This window comes from Galendromus occidentalis, unplaced genomic scaffold (genome assembly GCF_000255335.2).
Source record: "Galendromus occidentalis unplaced genomic scaffold, Mocc_1.1 scf7180000077529, whole genome shotgun sequence".
Lineage (NCBI taxonomy): Eukaryota > Metazoa > Arthropoda > Arachnida > Mesostigmata > Phytoseiidae > Galendromus > Galendromus occidentalis.
Genome location: NW_003805517.1, coordinates 890,679 through 909,687, shown reverse-complemented (window position 1 = coordinate 909,687; position 19,009 = coordinate 890,679). Strand labels below are relative to the sequence as shown.

General features: G+C 53.2%; 1 protein-coding gene across 1 annotated transcript; it reads left to right on the top strand.

The window, feature by feature from the left end:
• Positions 1–2,504: 2,504 nt before the first annotated feature.
• nompA (no mechanoreceptor potential A) lies at positions 2,505–17,978 on the top strand. Its single transcript, XM_029112832.1, has 16 exons — positions 2,505–2,571; positions 9,482–9,579; positions 11,142–11,397; positions 11,528–11,803; positions 12,288–12,438; positions 12,750–12,898; positions 13,104–13,521; positions 13,644–13,804; positions 14,494–14,686; positions 14,871–15,106; positions 15,457–15,784; positions 16,073–16,239; positions 16,714–16,807; positions 16,896–17,128; positions 17,295–17,492; positions 17,611–17,978. Exons 1-16 carry the CDS (start codon positions 2,508–2,510, stop codon positions 17,976–17,978), a joined length of 3,390 nt encoding a protein of 1,129 aa, XP_028968665.1. The 5' UTR covers positions 2,505–2,507.
• Positions 17,979–19,009: the final 1,031 nt, after the last annotated feature.

The window sequence follows — 19,009 nt, the reverse complement described above, 5'->3', positions numbered from 1 at the left end:
GTTCTCCCTATTCTTCCCCCGCCCCGAGGTGTCTCCAGGCGTCCCGGGAAAGCTCACCGTCGAAAGGGCTTCGCTGCCTTGTTCCGCGACCCTCAAAACTGCGGATGCATGCATTCGAGTGACTGAGTGACTGACCGACCAAAAGATCGCTCAATCGGTCTATGAATAGATGGGACGCGGTCAGTGTGGTCAGTCTGAAGCCCTGCAGAATCAGGATCTACTCCGCCCCGTCGATTCTATCCCCGAGATTTCCACTCGCGACGTGGACGCGAAAGATACACACCGATTGTCACACCGAACCGGGCAACTTGCACGATTCGGCTTCGGACCTAAGACCTAAGTCTGACTCACCTGTTCATCGGACAGAATTCAATAGCGGAATCGAGGCGGTCGGTCCCATCCAAGATAGTACGTACCGAAATACGGTGGAAAAACTTTTGATACTGAAAGATCGAGCGAACTCCGCAGCTCGTCATCAATCTCAATCGACACTGCGTTGAGGTAATGTTGCTCTCGAGTCATCGAGTTCCTCGGAAGCTCCCCCCCGTTGTTTCGAGGAGCGAAATTCCTGCGTCCATCCTGATTTCCTGAGGACACGCTTCATTCACGCGTAGCTACCCGGCCCGTGTACTTTTTCCTCTTACCTCCTGGGGGAACAATGGAGGCTTAAAGAAATCCCCACCGAAAGTACGGTGTCGTCGAAGAGCACTTCCCAGGGATCAGAGAGAAGAATCGACGCTCGGAAGAGATAGCGCTCCGTTTTTGCGATCGTCCTCGGCGCAATTCAAATTTTCCGCAATCCTACTATTCTTCTCCTAATCGCACCGAAGCATCGAAAATAATCTCTCATCGGGGGATCGTCACGACCAGACGACCCGAGCGGAAACATGCAATGAGTCGAAAGAATACCGATAAGTTCAGAGGATGTGCCTAGTCTGAGAAATTCAGCAGCCTCCCGCGAGCCTCGCGCCTCTTTAGAAGGAGCCGACGGCGCGGCGTTCCGGTACTCGCTCAGGCCGAACAAGTACTTGTGACGAGCACCGGAAGCAGCCGAGTGGAACTCGAAGAGGAATGAGTATCGGAGCAAAAGTTGCCTTTTCAGAGGGCTAATACCTCTCTCTTTAGAAAGCCGGTCATACTTCGTCGTTCTTCGCTTCCACGCTCCCGAAATCCGAAGAGTAAGCAGCGCCGACAGCGGCTGCAGCAACGGTAGTAGTCATCTGTCAAATTCGAGCTTTTCAGAGGGGCTTATAGTGATGCAAAGTGCAAACAAGATCATCTTTTTGGAACGGAACAACCGGATGAAAAATGCCCGTTGTGGCAATGCTAAAATCGGCACGGAACCTTCATCCTATCGAAACTTATGCTTCTGTGAGGGTGATTCGGTTGGCTGAGCGCGCGAACGCTGAGCCGCGACGCGTCGCGCCGGCATCATCGTCGCCGCCGCCGTCACGTTGATCCGCCGTGCTGGACCGACGGCAGCGGCGGCGGCGGCATTCCTCAACCGTTGTACTGCGGTCAACGGCGCGATTTGTGTTGATCCGAATTCGCATCTCACATGCAGAGCCCGCATTCGGTCCGAGAATCGTGATCCCATTCATTATTTCGCGTGATTTTCCTCGAAGATGTAATTTTCAGTTACGGATGGGACGGGAAAACGTGCCGAGAATTTATCTTAAGTGTAACGAGCAGGATTTGCCGCGGTATCGATGCAACAGGCGAGCTCCGCGGTGAGCTTGGGTTTCGCAAGGAGCGAACGCGCTCAATCTCCAGTCCCGATCGAATTCTCTCTCTGTCCAAGCTGAGGATCAACGAGATCGTTTACTGATTCGTGAGTGGGGTCAACGAGGTACGAAATCGGTTTATGAGAGAAAATAAATTCTGATCGGCGACGTTCAACTGTCGAATGCTGACAGAGCAGCTGGAGTCGATGCTCGAACTGGAATCGAGCGGTTGACAAATATTAGGGGAAGAGGAGCATACATTCGACGGTATACCTTCAAATCGGAGTTTCGGGGTCGGGAGATGATGTTATTTCACCGACGAGGTTCGGCAACGACCGCTACACCCTCCGTTCAATTGGTCGGATGAAATGAATCGATTTGATTGAAGAATTGTGCCAAGTCGCAAAGTTTGGCCGTCAACAAAAAACCGAAACGAACGGCCGGAAACGGGAAACGGTGCTCTGGCCGACTCGCCGCCCGCCGACCGATGAGTGAGGGCACCTTTACTGAGCGACATGCGACATGGCTAGCATAGCTCATGGACCATGCAAACATTCATTCACCTAGTTAGTGTCTGTCGGACTCACTCAGTCAGTCAGTGACTGACCGACCGACCAAAGGCCCGACGACTGGGCAACCGACCGACTGGCCACTCGGTGAACTACACAAGCTCGTGGCACACGGACCATCCGACCAAGCACAGAAATCGTCATCTGTACCCATCGTGACTGGACTTCAGTGTGAAGCCTATCGAAATCAGCTTATGAGTCTGTGGTGGTGGTCATGTTGAAGAGCGACATGGTTCCGCTCGTATCGTTCTTAGCCGCGTTGCGCATCCTCACTGAAGGTAAGTCGTATAGCTCTCGTGCAAAGTCCTTCAGGGTCGCGAAAGACGCCGTCGAAGCTCAGCGGATCGAGGGAAAAACGAGCTCCGCTCGTCGTTCTTTTCCCTTTTTCCCATCGCACGGGATTGACGACATGTGCACGAATTTCTGGGAGGGGGAAGACAACCCGGAGCTCGAAAATCGTCTCGAGGCTTCGCCTGTGCGATCCCGAAGGTTCGAGGACGCCGATACCGACGAGCAGCATATTCGTTCAATTCGTGGCGGTGAGCTCCCGTTGAGGAACATGCGATGGGCGTGCAAGCGTACAAATTAGTTGTGCCTTCGGAGACTGGCGCCGGCCGTGCAAATGCAGGCACTCAGTCGCTTGCTCGGACGAGCAGACAAACAGGGAAACACACAGACCCTTAGTCCGACCGTCCATCTGTCCCTCGGAGACGTCAGCAATCATTCCGTCGCCCTTGGAGAATCATTCGTTACTCGGATCGCAATCATCATCGGTCGTTGCCGTCACCTCGTGCCAGATCTGACGTCACCGAAGTCGTCGGTGCGGCCGACAAGCTCAGAATGTGAACGTGCGATGCATGGCTCAGCTCGTTCTTCGGAGCAACGCGCGCGGGGCCTTCCTCGCGGATTCGCCACCCGCCCCCATCCCCCTCTCCCCCCACGGCCCAAGTCGATCATTCGGAAAGATCGTCTCCTTTCGAGCGCGGGGCTTCACGGGAGGAAAAAAACGGATTGCGGCGTCAATGCGCCGCCAGGGGATCCTCGATATCGATACGGAGCTGGCTGCGGCGTCGGGAGCCAGTAATTCGCGAGGCGTTGCCGGATCCTATTGTTTTGGCTCGGAGACGTGTCCTGTAGACGATATCAAAGTCGAGCGGACTGTCGGTGGAGCTGAGGAACGCGCTGACGAGCAATTCTCGCGGGAGGAAAAGAAGAGCGAACTCGGTCGTTATTTTTCGCTGAGAATTGTTCCGGCATCACTTTGCCATCTCAAAGCGACGTCCGCAGCTGTTGAGAGCCGCCATCCTGGAAGAAGAGCGCCGGCACCCGACAGCCCTCCGGATCTTTTGGAAGCGCGTCTCGGACATCAGAGCAAAGATTTCAAATGGGCTTTCTCCCACACGCAAAACGTTCTTTCTTGGTTCTTCCATTCGACCCAGACGACCGACCGTGATTTTCTCCCGGCTAATTGTAAGGCTAGCGGCGAGCTTCCTCGAGAATCCCGATCCCCCTGGAATTCGAGGAATTCCATAATGGAGATTTATTTCAAACCATTTCATCCTGCGGCTTCGTTTCCTTCCATTAGGAGTCGATTCCTCTGAACTCTTGAAAAGAGAACTACCGACCTATCCAGAGCCAGAGGCAGCGGCCGAAGTCTGCAGCGACTTTCCCAGCGGGGGCCTTGCGAGGAAGTGATACTGCCAATTCTCTTCCAGTCGGATGGCGGTGGATGCTGCGACTTCAGCATCGAATGGTCTGGATGACAATAATTCGGGAAGCTTCTCAGAAATCGAAACCGTCCCAGCGAAATCCGTTCAGCCACGAGCCATGTCGATCCCGTGGGGAATTTCCCTCACGGGAAGAGGTGAACGCTCCAAATACGGAGAAGATGTCGTTTCAAGTTTTCGGAGCGACATGATTCGTTCTCGATTGCTCTCCGACTTCGTTGATGATCAACTTCCGAGCTCTAAATCAAGTTGGAATATCGATAGGATCCGGAGGAGGGCGAGAGATAATGAATGGAGGGTTGGGGATCCAGTGGAGGATCGACAGTGGCCGGATAGGCGGCTGGTAGGCAGACAGTTGGACTGATGGACAGAAATCCAACCAGCTCGACAACGCACATCCGCCGCACCTCGATCCTAACTACGGCATTGACTTTGAAGTGGACGACAAAAGCTCTTTTGTGCTATCCGCAAACGTCCTTCAGGTACGAAAGAAAGCCAATTAGAGTTGGCCAACTTTCGCTGTAGGCAGGAGGACAGGCAGAGCGAATGAGCGAGCGGCCGGTCGACCAGTCCGCTCGATCTAAACAGCGTCGAGCGAGCTGCCATCGCCGGCAACATCCCACCCGTCTTCATTCGGGCAGAGAAACTGGCGTATGGAGAAAACAGAAGAGAATTTGCCCCCCCCCGTCGCAACCTCCTTCCGATCTCCCAGCAGATGACACACCTATCCTCTGGTCGACCATCGACCGGTTGTTTCCTCGATGTTTTCCCTCTCCGTAAGAGGAGTGGGCATACAGGAGCATGTTGTCATTGTTGCTGATGGCGAGCCCCCCAATGATTCCTATCGCGGCGGAGGAGAATGTCATCGTCATCGCTTTGGCCTCGCTGACTACAACCGCTTCCCAAGGCTGCTTCCGACCTGTCATGGACACGAGCTCCTTTCTCCATGAGAAGAATCAATGTGTGAGCCGAAGGGGCTCCGGAGAATGAATTACGTGTGACCAAGAGGCATGTTCCTGGATTCGTGAACTCGTTCGGGACGGAGTCTATCGATAGAGACGTCCAAAAAATTATTTGGTCCGTTGAATCTCCATCGGAGACTTGGAGTTCTGATGAGAACCTTTATGCGCGGGCGGGACGAAGGGAACCCCATGCCTCGCATAGGTCCGGAATCACCCTCGCGCGTCCCCGCGTAATCCGGCCGGCACGACGCGTCCTTGATTCCGAGGACGGGATGATTCCTTCGTCATCGACCGTTGCTTCCATCAATGCACTTGAACCGAGAGTTCAAGATTGATCTAATCTCGATTTAGTGCTGTATTTATTCTGCTCATAAGTCGACGATGAATCGACACAAAGTCGACCCATACGACGCGAGACGTCAGAGATATCCTGTCCTGATCGATGGAATTTCAAAAACGCCGCTTTCATATCGCTCGAAATAGCAGGCATTCAGATGTCGTTCCCTGCCCTCCACTCTCCATTCAAAAATAGAATCAAAGATTCCAACCTGCGTCGGTATCGGTTTGGATCGTCCTTTTATACATATGTACCAGGTCCACAATCGCTTTGACGCCGTCTTATCTGACGCAGAATCTGATCTGGGCTCGTTCGGTGATCGTCATCGTCCGTTTCACAGAAGAGCTTGAACTTTTCGCCCATTCCCTACGCGTGATTTATCCGCTCGCCCTATCAATGAATAGAGAAATAGGGGGGGAAAAAACTGAGCCAGCACGGAATGTTCAGTTCACTCGGTATTGAATGCGTGAGAGCCCGACGAGGGTCTGGCGTCCGGCGAGTGGTCCATGGTCACAAGTCCGCGGGTTTCCAAATCTAGGCCAGGCTCGCATAGTGAAAGAGCACAATAGACATCCGCAATTTCCTGAGCTTCGCTCGGTCAACGGGCTTGACGCGTTGTGCAATTCCAATAGCTCGATGAATCTTGCAAGAAGCTTTGATGACAGTCTTTCTGGGTCGTTCTCCGCGGCTGAAATTGCGTCCGGGTGTCCGATCGCAACAATGATTCCCGAACTCATTGGACTTGTGACCATCGACCATCCCCGAACTCGGCATTTGATCGCCGTCGGAGAAGAGAGAAGAGTCGAAGCTTGGGCCAGGATCGCAGATGTGGCTCGGAGTCCGGATTCGGTGGCGTCGCTTGCTCCCTCGTTCCCGGATTCATTCAGGGAAATCGATCCTCCAGCGCTTCTATCGTAGCCTTCAGGAGGGAGAAACTCCGAAAGAATCCGAGAAATCGAAAGAGTGAGCTCTGCGTCATGACGCCGCGCCGCGATGAGGTATTCGTGGAAAACGGAAAATACGTGTCACGAGCTCGGCTCTGCCTAAGGTGGACGCAATGTTGAGGCGGAGGTAAGCTGAGTCGAGCTACGATGTGAACGGAAAATTGCCAATGAGAAACCGTCGCCCGACAGACCTCAACGACTCAACTTCCTGCCCGTAATTGGCTTCCGACCGAAAGCGGCGCTTGTCCTGCAATCCGACCAGAGAGACAAGACATGCCCTGTGGTCGCCCTGCCGGAATATCTGTCGCGTATTTCACTTCCGAGCATTTGATTGAGAGCGAAGCAAATGACCGTTACAGCGACGACCCATACAAGCAATGACAGAACATCTCTGTTAGCAGTAGGTATCTGTTCGGGACTGTCCTGTTGACAGGCGCTGCCGATTGCCCGCGCGCTCGATTAGCCGTCGGGCGAGAAACCGCCTAAACGTTTGCTGCCGGGTAGGTTACTTGCTCGGTAGTTCCGTCGGCCGCCCGCCCGCCCGACTGATTGAGTGGGAGACACTTTTCCGAAATGGGTCACCTAAAAACAATGGGACGACGTCCGAAGTGCCGGCAGCACTGGGTCCACAACAGAAAGACCGACTACTATGCTTGTACTAATTCATGTCGCTTCCATTTCCACCGATCGATATCGCGCACTTGTCCTACATAAATTCGGCTGCATCGGGAAAAATTCCCGCGGGGAACGTCCCGCGAGAGTCCCGGGAAGAAGAGTCTTCGCTCGAACTCGCGGAATCTCGGTATAATGAACGTTATCGTCAGATGTTCATTTCAAGCCTATTATCTTCATGGAATTTCATGATTAATCCTTACGCAAAAGGATTCATCGAAACGTTTTGTGCGTAGCGTGATGGCAATCAGAACCCGGAACGAGTATTCGTGGGGGTCGCGACGAAGACAACGAGGACGGCTCGAAGCGTGAGCGATACTTTTCTGAATTGAGAATGGAAAACTAAAACATGGAGTACTGAGCTTCCGACAGTTCAACGGGGATCCGTCCGGAATAAACAAAAAGTGTGTGACAGTGAGTTTATTTTTCGGCTCGGAGAATTCCTCGGGTTCTCCACTTTGTTTGAGCGTCACAACCCGTATGAAGCATTGAATGTTGAATACCTAATGGAACCTTGTATTTATATGAAGGCCACTCTCAATGGAGAAAAACGAACGAGTCGCTGGACCGCCCGCTTGTTCGCTCGCTCGGAAGCTTGGCAAGTTATTCGGCTGCTCGACATTTAGTTGCAAATGAAATTACGCACAGAATGGTGTAGCCCTTCGGCGGAATGGTGGGCTCTTTCATCGGCGGTGGGTTCGCTCGCGGCAACAAGGTCACTCGGATCTATTGAAACAGTGGGAGTTCTCCTTGCGCAAGAGCAGCAAACTGCTGCGGCGAACTTCTCCACGATGCGTGGGCGATCTGTGGAGATCAAGTTCTCACTCGGAATCCCACCGTCTCGCCTTCGTATCGTTGCATGCATGCATGCCTAGCAGACCATCACCGCCGCGCCGCTAACGCCGAGCACGCGAGAGCTCTATTGCCCCTCGGTGTCGGACATTTATCCGACCCCTGCGCCGAGCCTAAATCTCCGGAGTTCTTGAAGCGTTGCGCTGCTTTTAGATCTCGTGTCGTCCTTCTGCGACGTAGCGAAAAGAGCAAATCTGTTGTTTATGTGCGGGATTTCAGTCGCACCAGGAGCCCTGGGCACTCGACGCTGATATTCGATTCCTCGCTGGAGAATCAGCTGAAAAAGTTGTAATCTGGAAGATTACAAATCCGGCGGGACGAAGTCCCGTGTGTCGGGGCAAATTCGCCTGAACAGAAAGCGAGCGAGGAGCCGACGCGAGCGATAGTCGGCCGAGCCAGCCAGCGAGCGAGGCGGAAGGCTTGTACGGAGAGAGGGGAATAAATCGAGGACAATCCACAAAAAAAGCAGGAACCTAAATCGATATATATACATGGCACCCGTTGTCTCCGAATATGCCATATAGGCGAGGAACAACCGTTTTCGTCTCTTGAGACTTATCCAGCCACTCTCGGGCTGAGTCTTTGCATCTGACTGAGCGAGCGCGGAAGGAACAAAGAGCCTTCTTATCGATCTTCCGTCGGTCCGCTCCGCGAGCTGTGAGAAGTACTCGACGTGTCCGCATCGTACGCGTGGTATGTACATACAGAGCGTCGACTCTGCCCTCAGTCTTTCCGTGGACATGAAAGGGAGAGCGTATCGTAGACTGTATCGCATACAAGTTCGAAAATTATCCAGGCCTTGTCTCATACAAGATCTGTGAACGCAATTCGTGTCACCCCTGACTTGAAAGGGATCTTATGTGCAATATAATAAGATAATATGATAATAAGATCAGTATGAATCAATCAATACTCGCGGAAACGAGATCCCAGTTGGCGGTGATCTGGAGAAAACGCGCGCGTGATTAACATGATGGAATCCCACTCTCCTCCCAGGGGTGGGAGCCCCCTGGGGAGCTTCCGTCGCTCGCCGAGGCGCCGGCCTTCTTGCACAATATATCAACCTGACTGCATGAAAACGAGCACGCGGAGGACAGTTTGCAATGATTGCGCCCGGGCGCATGAAATCTTATCAAGCGCAGTCTGCAAGAAAACGAAGCCAAGCGTGTGACTCGTACCAACTATGATAGCGCGCCGCGCAACTGCCGCTAGAGTCGGTTTTGTTATCGGAGAAAGCATGTCCCAGGCGTTGTCCTTCTTCTTAACACGCTCCGCAAGCGACGACGAGGAAAACAGCCTGCAGTGTCAGGACTGGATGTTGCATCAACAACGAGCCAGACCAGCAGGAGAAATTTGGCAATTCGAGACAAACAATGCAGGATATTGTCCGGGGCTCGATCGATAAGGATGAGTCTGGATGTCACCGAGTGAGCACAGAAACAGCGGGCATTGGATGCGAATAATCACAATGCGATCGAATAACCCTTCTCTTACGATCGACCGCGACGCCGACGTTTTGATGGATCCTGGCCGCAGGGCACGAACCCGGCTGAGCTTCAACCTATTCGAGAATGACAATGATGCAAGGGCCCCATGAGAGGCGAGAACTGGCGTGTTTTCCTGAGGCTGTGAAGTAGACGTTGGGAGCAGACGATGATTTATGGACAGTCTGAATAATTTTTGTGGGTTTTCAGCGCAAACGTGCAATAATGGTCTCGGAAAGCTCGTCTACGAACGGATCGCAGACACGAAGCTGCGTGTCGGTTTCAGCAATCGTCAACGGAGTGAAATGGTGAGTCGATGAACCCGATGATTTCAAAACCCAATAGCTTCTTTCCGTGATGCTCTCTGGACCGAACCGATCTTTCGAGTCGAGCCCAACTCGTTCCAGCGTTCGAGCGCAAGGGCTTAGCGCTCTCCCGCTCCGCGTCAGGTTCTGGTCGATTGATCCCGATTTTCGGAACTGAGGGGGAAAAGTAAATTGAGGTGCACATCATATTTTAAAGCCTTTCGATCCCATCAATATTGCTGACAGCATCGTGGAGTTGATCTCCCTTTTCCCGCAAAGTCTTTGGTCTCGCTCCAGGAAGTCCCTCTTTTTGTGAGGCCGCCGATCTCTTGAATGGATCGGCGTGAAACTTCGAATCCTCTTCTGCATTCACCGATATGATCGGATTTTCGATCTTTCCCCGCAAAGTCTTCCGCAGATTGCCCCGGACTTCACGTCGATGCATCTCCGACTCCGAGACCTCGTGCGTTGGCTGGAAGCACGCGGAGCCTTCGCTAGTGCGGGTTTTCCAGGGATCGTAGGAAAAGCAGTCGGTGTCGAAAACGATGTCGAGTTGCTTCCGTGAATCCTCATCGCAACTCGTGCAACGAATTATCACGAGCGATCGTTTCCCTCGGCGTCCAGTCCCGCAGTCGAGGGCAGAATCCGCTCCACGCCGCGGTGCAAAAGCTACACCCAGGTCGCAGTCAACAAATCCTTCCGGAATTCCCAGCGGATAGCCCGGCGCGAGGGAAACCGAGCTACAGTCCGCGGCCCCTAAGACTCTGCTCCGCAGGAGCTCGCCCCCCCCCCTCGAGCTCGAGCCCGCCGCCGAGCAGACCGGCGCTCTTAGTGCTTCCCTGCCCGAGTGGAATACACGGAGCGAGATTATATTCTGATGAATGGAGTCCGGAACCTACTCGGTTCTCTTTTGTTTCGACAATTCGTTCTGTGTCCAAGTGATTCGATAATCTCCTTCGTATTCTATTGTTTTCGTTGGAAAAACGAGATTACGTAGTCTTTTCTCCGAGAGCTCTCGTGCGATTAGTTGATACTCCATCGCGAGCTACTTCCGTCCGATTGCGAGCGAAGGATGAGGGCGAAGAACTCTATTCAGAATGCTAATGTGATTGTTCCACGTCACGCCATTGCCTCTCGTCTCGTTTCTACATTATCGCCGTCCGTTTCCATCCCCCCGTGGTAACGATGTCATCTCGGCTTAGCTTCTGTTTTAATCGTGAGTCGTATGGGGTCCGTGTCGTGTTTCGTGTTTCCGTCACCTGTGGCTCTCGTTTTTCGCGACCGTACACTCGGTCCGAGGTCCGAGTCCACATTCTCCTTTCGTGGCGATCGGGAATCTTATCAAAACCGCCGGGCTAGATAGAAATGTGGATGTTCCATCAGCTGCGATCCGTCCGATCGATGGAGACGATGGGAGCGTTCATATCCGCATAAGCGCTCCCGCCAGTAATACTCGTACCGAAAATACGCGTGGATCTTTACTTCTTTAATTTCCCTATTTTCCTGCGGGACTCTTCTCTCAGGAGCCGCGGAGATTCCCTCAAGCCATTCTTCTCATTTCGCAGATCACTCGCACAGCGCAGCCCATCAAAGTTCTAGAAGAATGTATACGCAAATGCCAGGAAGACGGAACGTCGGTCGTGACCCAGTGTCTGTCGTTGGACTTCATGCCGGGACGACTGACCTCGGCGACCGCATCCACTCCTCCGGTTTTCGAGGACTCGGTGTGCTATCTCTATTACGACCAATCTCAACCCGACGGCGACGAGTCGCTCGTCGAGCAGAGCAACGCGTGGCATTTCAACGAAGTCTGTCTTTCGTGTACGTCGACGATGAACGAGGCGGGAGTTCTGATCGTTTCAAACTCGATTCTTCTCTCTGAAGGACGAAATTCCTGAAGCTTCCGACGCGACCCCAACGTTTGATTCGTCTCGTTTTTCGCAAATTTCAGCCGGAAAACTCCAGTCGGAATGCCCGGGAAGACTGTACGTGTTCGATCGAACACCAGGGTACAGACTCGAGAGTCCTGGCGACAAAGAAGTGATCGCGACAAATCGAACCGACTGCGAAGACAAATGCTTAAACGAGTTCGCGTTCTCCTGCCGCTCGGCCTCGTACGATAGACAAACGCATCGCTGCCGTCTCAGCACCGAGACCAAGTACATGAATCCGCGGGACTTCCGGCCGGATCGAAACAGCGACTATCTCGAGAATCTCTGTCTCCCGGGTAAGTCAGTCAGTCAGTCACATGGGAATTTAACGCGACGCGTGACGCAGATGAGCTTGGTGCCTCGCGGCCCCGGATCGGCCTAGAATGTCCTGAAGAGGGGATGCTCGGCTGAATTTTCCACGAAATTTCATGGGAAGTCAGGGTCTAAGGAAATCTCCCGGAAAACTTCTCCTTCTGGTCCCATGAAGTCTCCTCTGACAACATTGGAAACTACCCCACGGCAAGGCAGCCATCTCCAGGGAGTTTGAGACTTAGCAGAGGAGTGTTATTATCTCTGAAACGAACTTCTCGTGGTCTGCTTGAAGCTGGAAGAGCTTGAATTGCAATTAAATCAGACGGGAATTTCCATGCTGCGGCAGCGATCGGAAGTCGGCGAGCCTTCCAATGTTTCTAATCTGTTGTCTACGAGCGTGACATCCGACTGCGGCGATGGTGTTTCCGCCGAGGTCAAGTAAAAACATGCCTTCCTACCACTCCACAGCTTCTCAGATGTGTACAACGACGGCCTTGATTCTCGAGAGCGGAAAAGAGTTGGATGGCGCTTTCGAGAGGGAAGTCGTCCCCGTCCGAGATTTGACCGAGTGCTCGAACTATTGCACACGGAGTCTCAGTGAGCGTGGCTACTTCTGTCGGTGAGTGACAATTTTTTTCCGCTCGCTTTGTTTGCTGTAGGGCCGCGCGGTCGGTCGCTCAGTTGGTCGGTCGGTCGGTCGGTCGGTCGGTGGGTCACTCCGCCGGCAGGGCCGGACGGCTGGTGCACCGACGAGCCCGGCGGCCGACCGACCGACCGGCTCGCTGACCTCCCGGATTTCAGATGGAAGACACCGTTTTGTGGCGTTCCGTGTGGAAAGCCATCAGAGTGACCATCGAGTGACCCCAAAGACTGGTCGCTTAGTGGCTGGCTTGAATGGGCTCTCTGACTTACATATAACGGTACTTGCAGGTCGTTCCTATATCAGGACAAGGCGCGTCTGTGCACGTTGTACGACGAGGATCCCCTCGACTTCACTCAAGGCAGGGAGGGTGTCAGCAAACCTCTCAAACCGAGTTCCGGTGACCTGTACCGCGTGCTGTGCCGCGGAAGCGAGAGAGGTCCGTCCATGAACTTTCAGACTACTCGTTGCGCTCGTTTTTTTTCTTCTTCTCTCCCGAGATTTCCCACGGAGCTTGTAGCGAGCACGGTCAGCACGTGCTCTGGAGCTTAACATTAGACAAGCGTCCTCTCTGTCGAACGATCGATTCCCGCACTCGAGCATGCTCTAACCTGACGCAAGTCTAAAATGTCAACTGTATTCAGCTGGGTTTACAGATCGTAGCCACAGCAGCGCGCACGGTTCCTCGCATCAGTTCCACACGTGGAGCCCCCCGTACGGCAACACCCTGCCCCCATATCCCCATCCATACCCCCCCGGCCCACCGGTGTCCCATAATTTCGTCGATGGACCCTATCCCCAGAGAAGAGACGGTTTCGGCGGCTCAGGTTGGAGCCCTACACACCCACCGTACGGGGGATACGGCGGCTACGGCGGAGGATACGGAGGCTACGGTGGAGGAGGAGGAGGAGGAGGAGGAGACTATGGCGGTGGGGGTGGAGGTAGAGGCGGCGGAGGCGGCTACGGATCTTCCGGATACGATCGCTGGAGTCCGGGCTATCGCTCATCGAACTACCCCCCGTGGGGAGGCGGCTGGAGCGATCCGTACGGGACGAGATTCGGGTTCGTATGCGTAGAGGACACGGAATATCTGACGGGATCTTGAGTAATTACGCTGGATTAGCAGAGTGCCTCCGTGTTGATAGCCAAGAGATTGATGACGACACGCTTTCCGCCTCCAACAGGATCCACGGCCGAACTGCTTCCCCGGCGAGTAGTTTACCCGTGCCTGCCGGCTCGACCGGTTATGGGGGCAGCGGAAGCTACCTCGGAGGTGGAAGCAGTCCGGGATGGACATCGCCCTACAACACCCCCTACGGACCCCATCAGCCTTTCCCGCCCTCAGGTGAATAACTCGAGAGAATTCGCGCATTTTTCCCCTATGTCGTAGCCGAGACGTCGACGCCAGGCCTGCGTGGTCGCTCCGTCACTCCCACTACTGTACAATACCGATCCGACTCGGTTGGGGGCGGGACAGCGATTCGTAATTCCGTCGTTAGCGACCTGCGCGTCAGGTCCAACGGCTGGCCCGCTGGGTAATGGCGATACTCAGCTAATTCGTCATTTTAGATTTTCTCTCGCGAGATTTTGGCTAATTGATACGCTCGCCGATGAGTAGTATCGAGCTTGATTAGCTGCTCCGATCGCGGCACGGGTACGTTGCCGCGCCGGATGATTCGATGTCGTTATTAGTAACTTGTTTAGCTGATGTGAGTGAGCTCGACGGAACCCTCACAGTTTCGTGAATCGTCGGACTCTCCCGTCCGAGGAGCCGCTGAGAATAGGCGCTTTTCCGTCGACTGAGAACACTCCTCCGATTGAGTCGAGTACCCCCTTCTGATATTCATGGCTCCGAACCGGGCTCTCAGTCAATCGGAGCGAACATTTTACGAGATCCATCTGTTCGGCAAGTGGGGATTTGACGGATTTGACGCTCGGTTTGTTGGCAATCGGAGGATGCGAGCGAGCGACCGACCGACCGGGCATCGGAAGCTGTGCTGTTGCAAACGGGAATTCATACGAAACTTGTTTCAGATCCTCTGGGTCCAATTCCGCCCGGATACGGGGACCGTTGCCGACCTTCAACGAATGCTTTCGGTCGGGTTGGTTACGGCTCTCGTCTGAGAAGTTTCTACATCCGGAGAGCTCTCCGCGTCGAGCGAGTTGAAGATTGCGAGGCCGCCTGCGCCGAGGCCCGAGACATCCAATGCAGATCTTTCAACTTCCGGTACGATGTCGAGACAACGAGGACTCTGACCGATCGGTCCGAAACTTCTGTTCGGTCGACTCCGAACGCATGATATTTTCATTCTCGGGACCCGGGATCGTATCATGTGATCTTTCCGCGAAATTACCGCAATCCGATACTCACGAGACAAGGTTCCCTCAAGAGATGCGTTTTTCGCTTTCAGCGTCGGCGCGTTGAGTGCGCCCGGGGCCACAACGAGCTCAGGGTCCTCCCCACCTGCAACGCTCCGATCGCAGCTCTCAAGCAGCTACGGCTCACCCGAGAACTGTGAGCTGTCCGATTTCGACTCGAGGCAGCTGCAGCTTTCAAACCCCTCACATTTCGACCAGACTTCCAGTTACGACTACTTCGAACGAAATGAGCTCGCCGGCGGCGGCGGTGGTGGCGATTGCCTCGACGGTAAGCTCCACGTAATCGTCGGCTCACCAGATTCTAACCGAGGCTGACCGCGCACTCACGATTTCCATGTGGCCTCGTGGTCAGACGCCCGCTTGCTCGATGATGACGCCTCGTTCATCAACCGAACTCGAATTAATAATGATTAATGATCATAATAATAATTGTCCTATCTAGATTTATTAACGTCCTTGAATTTCCTTCTAATTCTCGAACCTTGAATTATCCGTTGCTCCGATAACTCTGGCATTACGTTCCCTACCCGAAGCTTCATTGAAAGATATTCGTGAATTTTCCGATATTCATCTCGTCCACGAATGAATATTGAAGAAAATAAAATAATTATTTCACAGTGAGCCAGTCGTGCACGCCGGACGGTATGGAGTTCACCCTGAGAACGGTCGACGGTTTCTACGGCCGAATTTATACGTATGGCTTCTACGAGTCCTGCTTCTACGATGGCAACGGTGGCAGTGTGAATGTGTTGCGCATTTCTCGCGCAAACGGGTTCCCCCGTTGCGGAACACAGCAATACGGAGACGTGATGACGAACATCGTCGTAGTCCAATTCAACGATTACGTGCAAACAGCTCGCGACAAAAAATACAATCTCACATGTCTCCTGTCCGGTTTCAAAGAAGCCGTTGTTACGTCAAACTACCTGGACACACGTATAGAGGGGTGAGTCTGTTGGGTGCGATTAGGTAGCGACGGACGTTCTTTACGACTCCTCCGGAATATGGTGGCGGCCGGGACGGCTACGGGTTGGAAGCGACTCGGGGCAAAACTCAACGGACTCTTCCCTCCGGGGTTGCACGGGGCGGCTTTTGCTTATTTATAACTACCTACTACAAGCGGTTACTGCGACGCATGAGGGCACGGCTCCTGTGTTCCTACCTACCTACCACATAAAGAACGTTCCGTGCGGTATTATCCATCCACTAGAACAGACTAACTCTCGTTTCATAGACCTTCTTCAAAATCTTTCAGAAGGTACCCTACGCAGATCGAGCACTTGAAAACTCAGAACATCCTGACGTCGAACGTACAGCTGAGAATACTGTATAGAGGTGCCCCCACTACTACAATTGCTGTTGGTGATTTCCTTACATTCCGTCTAGAAGCAAGAGACAAATGTGAGTTCGAAGGGCGACGACCTACGTGGGGACATCATGTTGTTTTTCCTCCAGCTCTTCTTCGTTCCCTTATCCATTCATTTTCCCTATCGCTACCGTTTTCTCTCCCGCTCCTCGGGAGCTGCGAGCCCCGCCTCACTGTTAGCCTAATGGAACATGGTAGTCATCAGACCCAGGACGACGACGGTTTCCCATTGGGACAAGTGGGCGGCGACGCGTTCGACATCTAATGCAAATACGATTTCTCTCGGTCTATCTTTTCCCTCCGTTTGCGTCGACTTTATCCCGATCTGTCCGGGTAGGCAAGAAGGTCCTCCTGAAAACATTCCGAGGCTGAAGTTTTTATGTTCAATCGTCTCTGAGATACGGAAGTGCGGGAGAGGATTTTTCGACCGGAGCGGAGAGGATCGATGATCGGGACTCTGGAGGCGAGATGAATAATCTCGGGCTTAAAACCTCATTCCACCCTTCCAGACCAATTCGATTTCTACAACGATTTCTTCGCGACCGACGTGATTGCGAAAGATCCATATTCGGGAAGGCCATTCCTCCTGATTGACTCCAGAGGGTAAGTTCCCGCCGCTGCGCTCCTTCTGGTCTCTAGATACAAGCTCCATCGAGAGGATCCTGATCTCGTGGTCTCTGATATCCCGCAGATGTCCTGTGGACTTGGGAGTCTTCCCGGAACTGCACAAGACACCCGATGGCGCACTGGAAGCCGAATTCCAAGCCTTCAAACTCCCGGATTCGAACCTCCTCGTGTTCCAAGCCACCGTGAGAACTTGCCGAGGACCATGCGAGCCGGTGATTTGCACGAACCGCGGCCGTCCGGGTACATTCCCCTCATGGGGCAGGAGACGGCGACGTGACGTCAACGAAACTGTTGAAGGTAAACGCAGAATAGGAATCGGCTAGATTCGGCCTGGGGACGAAATTCATTCCGGAGGCGTGTTAGACTGTGTGACCAGAGAGGTCGCACAAGAAGAAGCGGGTGATCGATCAAAGAGGGAAAAGAATATTCCTATAAGAAAAGCCTAAAATCCCTGGGTCGGCAGATGCCAACGCCACTCATCCCGAAGCCGCGCCTCTGACCCAAACCGAACCGATGAATTTGACAACCACCGACGCTCCGCCACAAGACGAGATGACGCCTCCACCGACAGAGGCTCAGGAGGTTCACGAACTTCTAACCGTCTACCTGTCGAGGTCTGACATACCGAGCAAGAACGTGCAGAAGGAACATCCCGTAGCAGGTGGGTCGAGCCGAATTTCACGTATTCAGTCTCCTCGATCGCAGGCTCCCCTGTTTATCTCCTAGACAGATCCTCTGATTCCGACCGCTTCTGAACACTGTCCTCGTCGAATTTTCAGCCGCGATGCAGAAGAGACCGACCGTTTGCGTCGCTCAGGCCGGCTATTACGCCATCATGACGTTGCTGCTCGCCCTCGTGTTCACCCTCGTGGGCGTTATATTCGGGGCGGCCCTCATTATAAAACGGGTGCGAATGCAAGCGAAATTCTCTGGAGTCACTGGCGTGTCTTCTCCGTTCTTCGTCGGCGGTGAAGACGGTCAGAGCAGCAAGCAGTATCACCTGACAGCTGCTCCTCCAAAGCATCGAGTTCATCCGAACGCGGCGAGGGTTGTTGATGATATGACAGAGCCCATCTACACGGATCCTTCGCTTTTCGAGGTGTCACGCTCTCTAACGAATCTCACAGAGCAGGGTTCCAGCAAGTAAACTCCACCACTGTTTGTACTCGTTCCATGTGTTCCATCGTGTCCGTCTTATTTTCGGTCCATCATCTCATTCGCGAAAACGCGCTGAATTTCCCCATCCCGCCACGAACTGTCCGTTCGACCTGTCTGTGCCTCGTTGGATTGAAATGTGATTTGTTCATGAGTTGAGTCCTGCTCCAGCCGAGGCCATGATGCAAAGCGAGCACTCATTCCCTATGCATCGTTTGACCCATGAGAATTCGCACGTTCGCTTATTGTCGGTCCATCCTCTAGATAGCTTCCCTGCCGGGGTTCGCTCTCGCAGACGTGTCTGTTCCGTTTCCCCCGCACGCTGACGTCCCTCATCGGTGTTTACATTCCCTTCCGAAACATTGACGCTCCTCTCTAAATATAAACATCTAATATTTCATCTACCCCGGGAGCTTCAAAATCTCCTCTCGAGATGCTCCATCGATCTGTCCTTACTCTCCGCGGCCCCGCCCGAATTTCTTAATGTGCTCATTGCTCCCGTGGAACCATAGGCGAAGAGAGGAATTCCTTCGCTGGTCGATACGGGGAGAATGAAGTATTGCGGTGTTTCCTCTAACCATCGTGAAGAATGGATGAATCACCTATACTCAAAAGTCATTGCGCTGTAGGCCGGACACATCATCTGCTTCATCGAATATGAGTTCGAGGAATGGGACCATTCAAGTGTCACCAATCCTCGGGAGATTCAACGAAACGGATCGAAGGAGAGAACAGCCAGTGATAGTATTGATAAACACGACAAAAGTAGCATTCTACAGTCACAGAGAACATTTTACCGTAGGTAGCATCAAATAGACTGAGGAGAGATTACCGCTTGACTCTTAGAGTATAGCTCCTAGGTAAGGACTTATTCCGTATTCCGCGCTCCCTATACGTCCCAGTAATTTCGTAGCCTGAATAACCCGGTCCCAGATTCTAAGATGAAGTTCCCAGAGTCATCGTGGAGTGAGAATTATGCTCCATACGAGCGTGGATCCCCGAATAATTATTTTTGAAAATAAA